The following is a 16,099-nucleotide window of genomic DNA, read 5'->3' on the forward strand; positions in this document are numbered from 1 at the left end:
AAAAACAAAGCAAGGACATTAAAAATGATACAGGATTTCAACCCAAATGATAGGGATTAACAGTGGTTGTTACATTACATATTGTTATCTTCAGTGAAGTTGCTCAGATTACCTCTAGGAGTCTTTTGGTGGCGTTTTTGGGGTCTTCTGTGTAGTGTATCATGTCATGTGTGAATGGTAATTTCACTTCTTCCTTTCCTATCCTTATTCCTTTTATTTCTCTCTCTTGTCTAATTGCTCTGGCTAATGTGTCCAGAACTATGTTGAAAAGGAGTGATGATAGTGGATATCCTTGTCTTGTTCCTGATTTTAGAATGAAAGCTTTCAGTTTTGGTCCATTTACTATGATGTTGGCTGTTGGTTTGTCATAGATGGCTTTGATCAGATTGAGATAAAGACCATCTGTGCCTATTTTCTATAGGATTTCTATCATGAAAGAGTGCTGGACTTTATCAAAAGCTTTGTCTGCATCAATTGAGGTGATCTTGTGAGTGCTGTCTGGCTCTGTTGATATGGTGTATTGCATTTATTGATTTGTGTATGTTGAACCATCCCTGCATTCTTGGGATGACTCCCATCTGGTCATGGTGTATAATCTTGATGATTTGTTGAATTCTACTTGCTAGTATCTTATTGTGTATTTTTGCATCTATGTTCATTAGGGAGATTGGCCTGTAGTTCTCTGTGTTGGTTATATCTTTCTCTCGTTTTGGTATCAGAATAGTACTTGCCTCCAGGAAAGAGGAAGTATTGCTTCCCTTTCAGTTTCATTAAAAAGTTTGAAGAATATGGGCATTAGATCTTCTTTAAATTTCTTGTAGAATTCAGCAGTGAATCCATCAGGACCTGGGCTTTTCTTTGTTGGTAAGTTTTAAAATTATGTGCTCAATCTCATTACCTGATACTAGGTTATTCAGAATTTTTACATTTTCTTAATTCAGCTTTGGTAATTCATTTGTATCTAGGAATCTGTTCATTTCTTGTATATTTTCCATCCTATGAGAGTACAGAGTTTTGAAGTAGTTATTGATGATTTTCTGAATTTCCACAGGCTCTGTAGAGACTTCACCCATATTATTCCTCAGTGCATGAATCTGAGTCTTTTCTTCCCTTTTTTGGGTAAGGTTGGCTAAGGGTTTATCAGTTTTATTAATTTTTTTAAAGAACCAACTGTTCAATTCATTAATTCTTTGTATTGCTTTCATGGTTTCCACTGTTAATTTCTGCTCTAATCTTTATAATTTCCTCCCTTCTGTGGGATTTGGGTTTGTCTTGCTCTTCTTTTTCCAGAAGCTTGAGGTTTAACATTAGATTATTTGTGTTCATTCTGTTTTCCTGATGTGGGAATTCACTGCTGTAAATTTCCCTCTTAGGACTACATTCATGCGTCCCATAGGTTCTGTCTGAATTCTTATTTAGTTGTAGATACTGTTTAATATCTTCCTTTATTTCATCTGTGACCCATTGGTTGTTTAGGAGAGTATTATTTAATTTGTGGTTTCTTTTGCCATTATTTTCTAATTTCATTGAACTGTGGTCAGATATTATGCATGGGATAATTTCAGTTCCTTTGCATTTACTTAAGCATGTTCTGTGGGCTAGCATATGATCTATTTTAGAGAATGTTCCATGTGCAGCTGAGAAGAATGTGTATTCTGATGATGTTGGGCAGAACAGTCTAGAAACATCTACTAAGTCCATTTGTTCACAGGTTTGGTTCAGTTCTGTTATTTCTTTGCTGATTTTTTGTCTGGTTGATCTGTCTGTCTCTTTGTGACAATTGGGTATTGCAGTCTCCCATTACAATTCTGTTATTGCTTATTTGATCTTTCATGTTTTTTAGTAATTGTCTTATATATAGTTGGGTGTTGCTACATTTGGTGCATATATATATATATATATATATATATATATATAGTGACCTTTCTCCCTTTTGTTCTTTCTTGGTTTGAAGTTGACATTGTCTGTAAAAAGAATAGCTACCCCTGCTTTTTTCTGGGTTCCTGTTGTGTGGAAGATTGTTTTCCATCCTTTGATTTTCAGTCTATGAATTTCTTTCTGCGTTAAATGTGTTTCTTATATACAGCATATTGTGGGATCTTGTTTCTTGATCCACTTTGCCAGTCTGTTTCTTTTGATTGGTGAATTGAGGCCATTGAATGGTTATAACTGATAGTATTGGCTTGTCTTGGTCATGGTATTTTCCTGCTGTTGGTTCTCTGCTTTTCCCCTCTGTTTAATTGCTTGCCCTGGCTGGTGGTTTCTTTATGTTGTTGTTCTTGGAAGTGTGGTTATTTTTTTTTCAATCTCTGTCTAGTATATCTTTTAGTACTCTTTGTAGCATTGGTTTGGTGACCATAAATCTCTTCAGTTGTTCTTTGTCATGGAAGTATCTTTTTTCTACATTAATTTTGAAGGATAGTTTTGCAGGGTACATCAGTCTGGACTGGAAGTTTTTTTCTTTCAGGACATCTTGACTTGGGGGGTCTGTGTTGAGAAATCTGCCATGATTCTCATGGGCTTTCCTTTATAGGTGATCTGTTTCTTTTCTCTAACACCTTTTAATGTTTTGTTCTTGTGCTGAATTTCTGGAATCTTGATTGTTATACATCTTGGTGTAGTTTTATTTTGTTCAGGAATGTTTGGAGTTTTAAATGCTTCCTTTATTTGTGTGTCAAATTCTTTATCCACACTTGGGCAAATTTCTGCCATTATTTCTGTGCAGCATTTTTTTTATGTCATTCGTGCTGTCTCCAGCTTTCTCACTGACCCCAATCAATCTTATGTTATTCTTTTTTGCCTCATCATGTAGCTGTTGGATTGATTTTTCATGGTCTCTTGCTAATTTTAAGATATCTTTCTTTTCATTATCACTGTCTGTAACAGACATTATTCTGTCATCAGGATCTGAAATCTTATCCTTGGCTTTGTTCAACCTGTTGCATACTTTCAATGGAGGTTTTAATCTCTTGCATTTCTATTTGGATCTGTCTTATGGATTCCATTTCTTTCCTATCATTTTTCTAAGCTCATCTATTCTCTTATCTGTGTCTTCTCTAATATCTTTGATTTTAAGCATCATTTCTTTCTGTACTTGAGAGATTATTTTCTCCATACCCTTTTCCACTTGTTTTTTCACTCCTGCTGCTATCGTTTCAGAAAGTTGCAGTGTTTGATTTCCAATTTCATCTATCTCCTTGAGTCCTGGGCTTGTCCTGGGTGGGCTGGGGGTCTGGGGTTGCATTTTGCTTCTGCATCTTGTCATTTTCTATTTTCTCGTGTTTATTTTGTTTTCTACATTGATACTTGCCAGTTTCTTATGGTATATAGCTTTATTGCTAGTAATTTAGGTTTCCCTAGAGGGTGTCTATTCTTAAGGGATGTCTTCTAGGTGTAGGTGGTTTTGTACAGCTATCCCAAGGCCCTTGCTTCCCAATTTGTAAACGATGCAAGATTACTATTTGGCTCAGCTGCTAATCCCTTGATACTGGGCTGTGGTGATTGTGACCTCATACAGTCACAGTGTTATCATACAGGGGAGAAAAACTTTATAACATATGTGACATCCTGGCTGAAGTTGTACAGTTAGTAATAACGATAATTTGAAGTGCAGCTTAACTACTGATAAATTATGGTAACTAGTAACTTGGTACCTTTGACCCCAGGAGCAAAGTAAAATTATGTAACAAAATCAAACATACACTGTGCACTTGTATGCAGTGATTTTCCCCTTAGTCAGGTGATTTTACCCTTCTGTAGGGAGTAGGGGGGTTAAGATGTTTAGGGGATTACCTAAAGTGATGAGTGAGGTTAAATATAGTAGAGTCAGGGCTGGAAAGAGGATGGTCACCCAAGTTTTGGGAAACTGGAGGGCACAGGAATAAAGGAATAGAATAGGATACAAAGGAGTAATCAGAGCAGAGACAGTGTTTACTCACTTGAGAGTTTAAATTGTAGAAGTAGTTGAGGCAGGGGAGATAGTGAGTCTGTGGAAGAGAATGGAAAGAAAAGGTGAAGAAACCTACACATTGAAAAGAAGGGAAAAAGAGAAAGAGAATGAAAATGAACCGAAGATAAAAAAGGAAGAAACAGATGAGAGAGGGGAGAGAAGAGTAGAAAAAGAAAAAAATAAAAACCTCAAATACAAAAAGAACTACCAAATACAGAAGAAAACAAGATGACATCCAGTCAGACAGGAGAGGGATATCCAATCAGACAGGAGAGGGATATCCAATCAGACAAACAAGGGAGAGTGAAAGTAGTAAAATATCTCTGGTGCTTACAGTTATTTGGTCACGTCCATGAGAGTATGGAGCTGATCCTGGCCTCTGAATGTGGAGCCTGGGACTGGACTTTTTCTGGTGGAGCTCTCTGGGGTTCAACTGCTGGCTCTTTGCTGCTGTGTCAGACACTTCCATGTTGCTGGTCTTGCCAATTACTCTGCCCTCCCAGGGTGTGTGTGCCCTCCCAGGAACCCTGCTGTTGTCCTGGGTCTCAGGTCTTGGGGTTCCTGTTAATCTACTTGACAAAGGTATGTGTCCCATGGACCCTGAGACAACTGAGGAAGTACAGAGCATGAACTCACACTCTGTTCATAGGCCCCTCCATCTTGTAGAGGGAATGGAGGGATCACCAGGTGCCGACTCACTTTGTTCGCAGGCCCCACTGTTCCATAGAGGGAATGGAGGGATTGCAGTGTGCATACTCACTCTGCTTACAGTCCCTGCTGTTGCACAGAAGGAATGGATATTTTCTTTTAAATGCATCTTTCTCCCTGTTGGCAGTCTTAGTCTTCCACTGCCTCACCGTTGGATCTTTTCCCCATTTCAAAGAAGCGCTCCAGGGATGCTTGTTTTTTTTTTTTTTTTTTTTCCATTTCAGCTAGGATTAGCTTGTGGGCTTACCAACACTGACTGAGACAACTGTACGGTGTGGAAAAGAGCCTGGACAGAAGTGAGTCTGCAAGCAGTTTATTACAGTGTTTTCAGTCAAACCTCTGTGCGAATATCAGTATGCATTTGCAGCCATTCCCCAGCAGCAATATCACTGCCTCAAATCATCAGGCATTAGGTTCTCATAAACTTGTAAGCTAAGTCCCTTATGTGTGGAGTTCATCGTACAGTTTATGCTCTTATAAGAATCTAATGTCCCTAGAAGTGGAGCTCAGGCCATAATTCAAGTAGCTGTAGATACAGCTGAAGCTTTGTGTCTTAACCTGCTGTTTACCAGCCATGTGGTCCAGTTCCTATCATGCCACAGACTGGTAGTAGTTCATGGCCTGGGACTTTAGGACCCCTACGTTAAACAACACATATCAGAGGTGGGGAAGTTCAGTCAGTGAAATCACACTGGGAGTTTCTGCAGGGAACAGACCTGGTTTCTTCAAATTAGTGACATTTCAACATTCATGGGATACTTGCTGTTAAAGAATTGTTAATTTTTTAGGGGTGGTGATGTCACTGAAAAGTCTCTTTTAAGAGTTGGTTGTACAGTAAAGACGACCCACTTTCTTAAGGGTCATTTTGTAGGCACTAAAATTGTGGAGTTTCAAGTCATGTTAGAACCAGAGTCTTTGTGACTTGTGTCTGAAGTAACTGATCATGTTGTGTATTCATTTTTCTAGAGTATTAGAAATGGTTGTCTTTGGTAAGGACCAGTGTGTAATTCTTGTGCTATTGGATATCATACCCAGAATGGATGTCCTGATGGAACTGTAAGACTGTGTGCCCTTCCTCTCCTGAAAGATGTCATTGTAACAGTGAAGATACTGCTTTTGAAGACCTGGATGTAACTGTTCTCCATAGCAATGAGGGAAAGCATGTAGAGGAAAGATTTACTGAAAACAAATATGACCATCTTTAAGATATACCACTGAGAAATCAGCCAAGTATGCTAAGAAAAGCAGTTAAGGTTATTATCCTAGAAAATCAAGCCAATGCTAATTGCCTGGTTGCTTCTGATGTGGCTCTCTATCCATCCATCCCCAAGGAGAACTTGCTTGATTTGATTTGAGTGATTGATTGTTTCAGTTGGATTGCAAGCTGAATGTCAAATTGCTTTTGTGCTGTTACTGATTGTGTTATCATCTGGAGAAACTAATCCTGAGCTCAATATTCAAATGTCAACCAGGCCAAGGTGAAGTTGCAGGGAAAGGAAGTTGGTATTTATGAAAGTTTGAGAGATAACAGCTGGTTCAAGGGAGATTCATCACAGGCATGCAGCAGTGTTGTGCTGCTGTGAGGAAGCTGAAAAACCTTCCAGTGTAACATCTGCTGGGAGGCCACTCCTGGTTTGGAACTCTAGAGGGAGACTTTGTGTCCATGGACATTCTCTCTGATAGCAGTTCCTGTTGTATTACTTTTCTGATTATCTACTCTACTCATTCTGTATTGTCAAGAATGACAGACGTGGTATCAGTGGTCTCGCTCATGAGAAGATGACTCTTACTGCAAAGGAACTGACAGAAGAAAAACTGCTTTTAAATTTCTTTCCTCTGCCCACACAGACATTTTACTAAATGACCTAATGCTGAAGAATCTAAATTCATCTAGTACCAAATAGTAACATTTTATTTTAAAGATTGCTTCTTGGTACAGATCTGTAAGTAGAAATCTATTGTTTTAGAGCAGTGGTTCTCAACTTGGGGATGGTTTTGACCCTCAGGATATTTGCAGTGACTGGAAATGTTTTTGGTTGTTGAAACTGGGGAGAGTTACTGGCATTTAGTGGGTAGAGGCAAAGGAGGAACATCCAACAGTACTTCATCAAATAGCCTCACAGCAAAGAATTATCCAGCCCAAAATGTCAAAAGTGTTTAAGTTTTACATATACACATAGAACTGTTTTACTAGCGAAATAATACTTTTACTTTTGTTGCAAATAATCAGGGGTTTAGGCTAGATATGGTAGATGAAGTGAGTAGCCATAAATTACTGAGCTTGGGTAATAGATACATAAGAGTTTGTTCCACTGTTCATTTACTTATGTAAATATTTAAATTTTTATGTGTAAAATAAACTTTCTAAATATTATTGTGATAGAAAACTTTAAAAAAGATGAAAATATATTTCCTTTTCCCTTGACAGGCCCTATTAAACCTGGCAGAGCGACTGGGAGAGGCTAAGCCTCGAGGACTGACAAAAGCAGATATTGAACAACTTCCTTCTTATCGCTTCAATCCTAACAACCACCAGTCAGAGCAGACTTTGTAAGTATATTTTTCTGACGTCATTTAAATTACTTTTTCTTTATGAAATAAAGTTAAAAATTAAATCTCTTAGTCACACTAGCTAGCTACTGCTTTATTGGGAGGTATAAATGTAGAACATGAGATATCTGTATCATAAAGGTCACCACTTTAAAATGTACAGTTCAGTTGTTTTTTTAGTGTATTTGTAGAGTTGTGCAAATTACCACAAATTGAGGCCCTTTACATCACCCCAGAAACTTACCCCTACCCATAGCAGCCCCTCCCCATGTATCCCCAGTCTTTACCTTGTTACCTCCCTGCAACCTTTTATCAACTTTGTGCCTCTATAGATTTCACATAAATGGAGTCATATGGTATAGGTCTTTTTGTACCCATAAAGCATTCCTTTTTATGAGTAAATGATACTCTGTTGTGTAATAGCACTGCTTTTTGGCTTTTATGGTTTTTTTTTTTTAATGGTACCAGGAATGGAACTCAGGGTCTTGCGCTTGCCAGGCAGGCATTGTGCCACTGAGCTATAGCCCTGGCCCTTTTTGGCTTTTATGAATATAGCTACTTTGAACTTGCTTTTTTTTTTGGATACATGTTTTCATTTTTCTTGGGTGTATCTTTGGAAATGACTTGGTGGATCATATAATAACCACATGTTTAACCTTCTAAGAGTGGTCACTTTTTCCAAAGTGGCTACATAGTTTTATATTCATACCAGCAGTGTACAAAGGTTTTGATTTCTCTGCATTTTTGCCAGCACTTACTACCATCTGTCTCTATTATAGCCATCCTTGGTTAAATGACATTTTTGCTTTTTTCAGGTGTGTAGTGTGCATGTGTGATTTTGAGTCAAGGCAGCTACTTAGAGTCTTACCCTGTAACCATGAGTTCCATGCCAAGTGTGTTGACAAGTGGCTTAAGGTGATGTATATCTGTTTTTATTCTGTCATTAAAATAAGTTCATGGTTTAGTGGAGAGGGTGAATACAAGAAATAAAATTGAAACACAGTTTTTAGACTCTTCTGTCTTCAAATGAAAAGATCAGTAAAAATTAACTGCAGGGACTAGGGAGTATAATTTAGTTGTAAAACATGTTTTTAGCATATGTGAGGTATAATGTAATTCCCATCAACAAAAACAAACAAACAAAGGACTATAGTTGTGGTGAGAGTGATCATGTAAAACCTGAAAATAGATTTCTGATCTTACTAATTGGTATATCCCAATTTTCTTGTAGTGCCTGAACAAGACCTGAACTTTTACATTACACCACAGTTTCCCTTATGAATTTAAAATGGCACTTCACTATGATTCCTTTGCAAGGGATTTGCATGGATGTAAACAATTTTAGTTCTCCTCTGTGTATATATGTACATTTACAAGTCCAGTAATTACAAATTGATGTGATCAATTAACATCAATGATTATATCAGGATAAAATTAAATAATAAAGAAATAAAAATGATGCAATAAAAAATTTAAATGGTCAATTTTGTTATTTTTAAAAATAGTTTTCTGATTTAGGGATAATACTGATTTAGGTAACTTCATAGTTTAGTGCAGAGATAAATAAGGAAAGAATTAAAATTATTTGTGTGAGTGAGCACATTTCAGAGGGACCCAGCTTAGTGCAAACTGAATCCTGAAGATAAAGACTTTTAAGAAAAGGAAAGCATTATATACATGTAAAGCCTTGACATGTGAACAAAGAGTGACCAGAAAACCACGTTTCGTATGGCTGATAGCTGGAGTATGAGGGAGAGTGGCAAAAAAAGAGGGTTCAAAAGTATAAAAGGAATAGGTTAAAGAACTAGGGAAGGACTAAGTAGACCCATGAGTACAAATAAAATCCCCTATTTTATAATGAGGCTTTTCTAAGTACTGCTAAATGTGCTATAACCTCATTCCATTAAGAATTGCCAGAAGTTATACATATAAGGCCTTGAGTTCAATCACAGCACTGCAAGAAGAAGCGGGTGGGGCAGGGCAGAAGTTTTACTTTTAAGTCATTTTCTAAATTTATCTGAACCAGTGATGGGTAATTGTGTTTTTATGTTTGAATAGGCCTTATTAAAATCATTTTTGGATTACCAAATCTTTGAGGTTTGTGGTACTTTTAAAAAATATGACTGTTTTATAACTCTTTGAAGGGACAAAGAGCATAAAAACTGTGTTTTGTTATTTTTTTTGAGGCAGAGTCTTACTGTGTAGTTGAAGCTTGTCTTGAAGTCACTGTGTAGCCCAGACTAGCCTCAAACTCTCAGCTTCTTGAGTGGTAGAATTACAGACCTGGCTTTCCATTTTCTTAATGTATTGCTTGTGTAAGCTACATTTTTGACAAATAACCTCTTTTTTCTTTTTTTTTTTTAGGCAAATCGTACCTGCCCAATTTGCCGAGCTGATGCTTCAGAAGTGCATCGGGATTCAGAATGACCAACCTAAGAGCACAAATTTAGTTTGGGTGTTCCTCATCACGTGTATATATGGACTATCCATTGAACTTAATCTGTGTGGCTTCCAGCCTTCCCTTTACCAAAAGGGTCAATGGACCTTTCTTTGCACTGTGTGACTTAATCAACTATAAAAGCTTATAATTAGTCTTCATAATTATGGGATTGTTATACTAACCGTGTAATTGGAACTCCAAAGACTTTTTCTTTAGCTTAATTTGTGTGTGCACTAACATTCCCTGAGTTTTGTGTGATCATTCCGAGTGTTGCTGCAAGATTACAGTGGACGTGATCTTTTAGCATGTGCTTTTATAAAAAGTGGTAGCTCCAGATGATATAGCAGTCTACCTTATATAGAGCCTTCAGAAACTGTGAGTGGAAACGAATGCAACGAATGACTGTTGGGTAAATGTATCTATGAGTGTGAGAGAGTGTGCAACTGTTGTGTGAGGGCATGGTAGCTAATGTGTGTATGAGATCCTATATACCAGCATGTACTGAGAATGTGTGTGTAGTTTTAATTATGCTGCAATGTATAATCTGGTGTGTTATTTAAACAGCACTAGTACTGTACACTGGTTTTTCCCCTTGTGTTTGCTGTTGCACACTGATTGCTAAGGGTGCATCAACTATAAGCATTGAATACTCCATCCCCTTCCCTCCCAGTGAATGGAATGAGAAAAGCCTTCTTCCTTTGCTTCAGGCAGCTGTCACCCTCCCTTTCTTGGTGGTCCTTAAATGGGTCACTCAAGAAAAAAAGTGTAGCAGAAACTTACTCCATAAGCCTTTCTGTTGTGAAAAGAAATTTTTAAATCTGCAACTTGCTGTTTCCAAAAAGAAGGTGCAATATCATACATAATCAGTTAGCAATATTAGCATTTCAATCAATGATTTGAATGTTGATACTTTTTTCCTTTACATTTCCAGTAAGCTTCTTACAGAAAGAACCTGTGATTTTTTTTTTAATGATTAGATTTGTAGTCTATTCTGAAGATAATTTGAGTAATATATTTCTAAGAAATACCACTGGCCCCATGAAATCTTGCCTCCTTGACTTCCATCAGAACTAACTTACTGAGCTTGATTTCTGATGTGTTCTTCAAGCTCCCATAGGCAACTAAATTGTTTTAAGAGCATTGTATTTCTGTTTATATTAACACATTTGCCAAACTTCAATGCAGAAAGTTGTTTAGTTCTTCTATCAGTAAATGTGCTTCTCACTGAAACCCCTGTTTCAGAATGGATCAAGTACTGTGACAGTTCATGTTCCTTAGATGTGATTTACTTTGATGTCTTGCTGCCTTTCCTTTTAATTTTTGTTCGAGAAAAGTTCAGTACTCTAGAAGTATTTTCAGTACTTTGGAAGTCCAGAATACTTGCAGTATAAATGAAGATTTGATTTTTTATGAAATAATAATGCTGTCAAACAGGATTGACCTTAATTTAGTTGATCAAAAGTAATTAATAGCCATGTTTTTAAAAAATAGGTTCATTGTGCATAATTCAGATTGTTCAAAGTCGTTTTCCCCCACATTTAGATTCCTTTCTTATTGTTTTAGTATATTCAGCATTGTCTTTCCCTCCAGTTGATGTCACTGCTTTGTTTGCAGTAGCTCATGCTGCATTATTCCAGTCAGTACTGTGATAACTTGCTGCCAGCCTCACTCAGTTCTCAGTTGGCTCTGAATCAGTTTTGTACTCAGACAGTGTTAACTACTTGTTACTGCCGTGCTGCTTGCCCTCCCTTTAAGACTCTATAAGCTCATCACAGCCTAGAGTTCAGTAAAGTCAATTCACACAGAAGCACAATTATTTTTACACTGTTGCCTCTATCTGATTATACAAATACGATTTTACATTTTCTCTTTGCCCTAGATTTGTCCCAGAAATACACCTAAACTGGTAAAATGCACATATTATCTTTAAATCATTACAACCCCCTTCCTGTTTTTGTTAATAAAAGTGTGTTAAAGACCAAAATTACTGACGTATAATAATCAGCTACAATACAGATCACATATAGTTTAATCTTTATTTTTTTTAATTAAAATCATGTTTAAGCAAAAAGCCTATCTTATATATAGACTTTTATATAGCCACAAAAATTTCTATCTGTACAGATCTAACACTAATACACTCAGTATTCATTTTATTGAAGCATGCAAGTAAAGCACTTTTTCTAATTTATACAGAATACCTACTTAACAAGGCACATTGTACTAATGACTAGGAAAAGTAGCTTTTTCTTCCCTATAAATTCTTTTCATAATGTCCCTTTTCCAGTAAATTTTTAAAGTCAGTCAGCAATTTAGGAGGCAGCAGGGTCCATTTTGGTGAAATCCAGAGTTTAATTATTGCGCTGTTATTACTGATCTCTCTTGGGAATGTCTTGTCTTTGCATGGGGCGCTTAACAGATGTGTCCAGACTTGTTTACTAAGTGGTTTGTTAAGAGCACATAGGCGTGTGTTCTGACCAGTTCATACTGGCCACAGTGAAGCAACTGTGTGGCTAGCAAGTGAAAAGAACAGTTGATTCATGCCCAGTTGTTGTCGCCTCAGGTGATGTACCAGATTGCAGGCAGATATAGGTGTGTTGCCTTTGTCTTTTTTCCTCCTAAAACAATGTTGGCTTTACCATCTTACCATCTTTGCTGTGGGATTTTCGTATTTTGGGGTTTTTGGTTTTGGACATGAATTGTCATATTTGGTATTTTTTTTAACCCCCACCCCACCTACAGAACAACTCAAGGCCTCCAAATATCCAGACCTCATATTAAGATTTTTTCTGTCCTGATTTTTTTTCAGCAAAATCTGGAAAATGTGAAAACATATTTAGATTTTATACGTACTCTGAAAAGTGATTTGTTAAGATTCTTAAATTTGGGCCTCTTGTAATAATTTTGCAGTCTACCAACTTACGAGAATATTTTTCACAGATATCTTTAGGCCTTCATTAGAGAGCTATTTTCCCCCTGTTGGTACATTTGGTTACCTCATTTTGCTATTTGTTTCAGATTATGAAAGTTCACAGGGGTGTTTGTTGGAATCATTTGCCGAGTCAGTTCCTCAAATCATATTCCATTGTATCAGTTAACATATAGTTTTAAATGTATGTATTATAAATATCTGTAACCAAATCATTTGAAGGCTTGATAAATTTTTAACAAAGTTTGTACATTTTTTATGAAAGTTACTAGTAATGCTTTACTAAGTAGTGCAATGAATTTTTATTTTTAATCCCTGTGCCCAATTTTGGAGTTGAGAGGGTTGTTGGTAATAAATGTATGATGTACACTTAAAACATTTGTTGTGTTTACATTACTGTGTTAGGGAAGAGGAAGGGTGGGGTTGTGTACAGGGGGATACATGGTAGATGGGATTCCAGCAGAAAGAGCTAGGTTGAACTGCTAGCTGCTGAGTCTGTTTTTAAACTATATTTTGGATTTATGTTTTCAGCATTGGTATAAACAATTTAGAAACAAATAACTAGTATTATAAAGTACACTTTTACTTTTGTATCTTTAAAAGGCCAAGAAGATACCATGAGTGTAGCTACATGTGAACACACACAGAGATACATAATGAGATACCTAGATTTATTTTTTTTATTTTAAAGAGAATAAAAATAAAGACATAAAAATAATATAAAAACAATAGAAGAAATACAGAATTTCAGACAAAGTGGTAGGAAATTAACAATGGTTGTATTATGTGCAGTTGTCCCTTGCTATATTGTGGTTCACATATTGCAGCTTCACTGTATTGTGGGTTTTTATCTAATTCTGTATTGTGGAGTTTTTGCTATATTGCAGGATTTTTCAGTATACAGTACTTCACTGGTGAGTACCCATATAAAATTTTACATGTTAAAATTATGTACATTTAAGAGTGGAAAGTGTTTAAGATCATATGAAGTGTTTCTGTGAGAGTGTGGGAAAGGTTAATAAAAGTGGGAAGGGTTTATAGGAGAGTGGGAAGGGTTTATAAAGCCTTAAAATATATTTAAATAATAAAATATAACTCCACTTCCTCACAGATTTTCACCTATCATGAGGGTGTCTGGAACATAACTCCCGTGATAGGTGAGGGATCACTGTATTGTTACCCTCAAATTTGTTGCTAAGATAAAAAAATATAGGCATATGAGATTAATCAAACATTAACTGTTCCTTTCGATAAAGCAGTAGAAATTAGCTATCTGTGTATGTGTGTGTGTGTGTGTGCGTGCGTGTATTATTTTCCCCCTTCTTTTCCCTCATCCCAGTTCTTTCCTTTGGAGCAGTTTTTTTTTCCCCTTTCACAATGCCTATTGTACCTTTCAGATTTTATTTACTCTTTCAGCTTCTTACACTAGGGAGACAATACAGTGTTTACACATGTGAGTGATTTATTTCACTTATGAGTATGGTCTCTAGTTGAATCCATTTACCTATAAAAGCCTCAAGTTTATCTTTATAGCTGAGTAATATTCCAATATGTAAAAACACTACAACTTTTTTATCCATTCCTCAGTTGATGGCCATTTGAGTTGCTTCCACAATTTAGCTATTACATACTGTGCTGCTGTAAACATGGATGCATGTATATAACTGTGGTATGATCTTTTTAGTTCTTCTGGAAAAATATCCAAAAGGGAAATAGCAAGGTTGAATGGGAATCTAATCCTAGCTTACTGAGGAATCTCCACACTGATTTCAACAGTGGTTGAACCGTCTACACTCACCAGCAGTGGAAAAGGGTTCCTTTTTCCCTGGAGCCCCTCTAGCATTTGTTACTGATTAATCTCTTAAATGATAGCCATTTTTTCTGGGGTGAGATGGAATCTCAGTGTTGTTTTAGTTTGCACATCTTTTTTATTTTAAAAAGAGTACTAAATGAGAGACCCACAAAAAAATAGAACAGTAGCAGCATACCAGTACATTGAACATAAACAAATCAAAGCAAGAACATTCAAAGTAGTACAGGGTCTCAAGACAAAATACTACAAATCAACAGCATGGCAGCTAGCAACCGTGAAAGAAAGGAAAATCTTGGAAAATCAACAAGGATCCAGGAAAAGTCAGTTCAGCAACTGCAAGATGAGGCAAAGAGGAATAATATTTGACTTATACGAGTCAATGAAACAGCAGGAGGCAACACAACTGACATAAAAAGAATATTTGCAGGAATAATAGCAGCAAATTTCCCAAGCATGGAAACCAAGCCTGATACACAAGTAAATGAGCCGTATAGAACTCCAAACAACCACAATCAAAATAAAAGTACACCAAGACATATATAGTCCAGTTCCCAGATCTCCAGCAAAGGAACAGAATATTAAAAGCTGCTAGAGAAAAGAAATAGATTGCCTATAAAGGAAAGCCCATCCAGAATCATGGCAGACGTCTCAGTTTGTAAACTGTACCACTGAGAAGAGCTTGGAGCGAAGTATTACAGGTTCTGAGACATAACAGCTTCCAACCAAGATTGCTGTACCCTGCCAAACTATCTGTCAAATTCAGGAGAGAAATAAAATATTTTCACGACAAAAAGCAATGGAAGAACTTCATGAGTGCCAACCCAGGATTACAAAGAGTACTAAAAGATATTCTAGACAAGAGAAAAAACTGACCACAATTTCAAGAACAACAGTAGAAATGAAATGTCAAGAAGAGCAAGAAAGGAAACAGGTAGAAAATGTAGTACACCAGCACAAGTAAATAGCATGACAGTGTTAAATCAATATCAGTTATAACTATAAATGTAAATGGCCTCAATTCTCCAGTCAAAAGAAACAGACTGGCAGAGTGGATTAAAAAACAAAATCCAACGATATGCTGTGTACAGAAAACACACTTCACTCAGGAAATCCATAGACTAAAAGTCAGTGGATGGAAAACAATCCTCCATGCAACAGGAACCCAGAAAACAGGAGTACCTATTCTGTTTGCAGACAATGTAAACTTCAAAATGACAACTATCAAAAGATAAAGAAGGTCACTACATACTAGTCAGGAAAAATGCAAGAGGATGAAATAACAATCATAAACATGTATGCACCAAATATCGGAGCTCCAAATTATATAAGACAAATCTTAATACACATGAAAACTCATAAAATTAATAACACTATTGTAACGGGACCACAACACCCCATTGACACAAAGAGACAGGTCAACTGGACAAAAAATCAAGGAAATAACAGATCTGAACCAAAGCTGTGAACAAATGGACTTAGTATATGTATAGAAAGTGCTCCATGTCACAACATTAGAACACACATTTTTCTCAGCAGCAAATGGGTCTTTGTCTAAAATAGATCACATCCTAGCCCATAGAGTATACCTTCCAAAATGCAAAAGAATTGAAATTATCCAGTGCATGTTATCTGACAACAGTGCAATGAAATTGGAAATTAACAAAGGAATTCCAAAAACTCCATAAACACTTGGAAATTAAACAACAACCT

General features: G+C 36.5%; 1 protein-coding gene across 12 annotated transcripts in view; it reads left to right on the top strand.

The window, feature by feature from the left end:
• Rnf38 (ring finger protein 38) overlaps positions 1–12,952 on the top strand; it is a 159,789-nt gene extending 146,837 nt beyond the window's left edge. For all 12 annotated transcript variants that reach the window (XM_005382907.2, XM_005382908.2, XM_005382911.2 and 9 more), the window contains 3 exons: positions 7,086–7,207; positions 8,023–8,122; positions 9,572–12,952. In XM_005382907.2, the coding sequence (XP_005382964.1) occupies positions 7,086–7,207; positions 8,023–8,122; positions 9,572–9,634 (285 nt within the window). In that variant the 3' untranslated portion in view covers positions 9,635–12,952. The remainder of the gene's footprint in view (positions 1–7,085; positions 7,208–8,022; positions 8,123–9,571) is intronic.
• The last annotated feature ends 3,147 nt before the right edge of the window (positions 12,953–16,099 follow it).

The sequence above is a fragment of the Chinchilla lanigera genome, unplaced genomic scaffold (genome assembly GCF_000276665.1).
Source record: "Chinchilla lanigera isolate Chin_1 unplaced genomic scaffold, ChiLan1.0 scaffold00018, whole genome shotgun sequence".
NCBI lineage: Eukaryota > Metazoa > Chordata > Mammalia > Rodentia > Chinchillidae > Chinchilla > Chinchilla lanigera.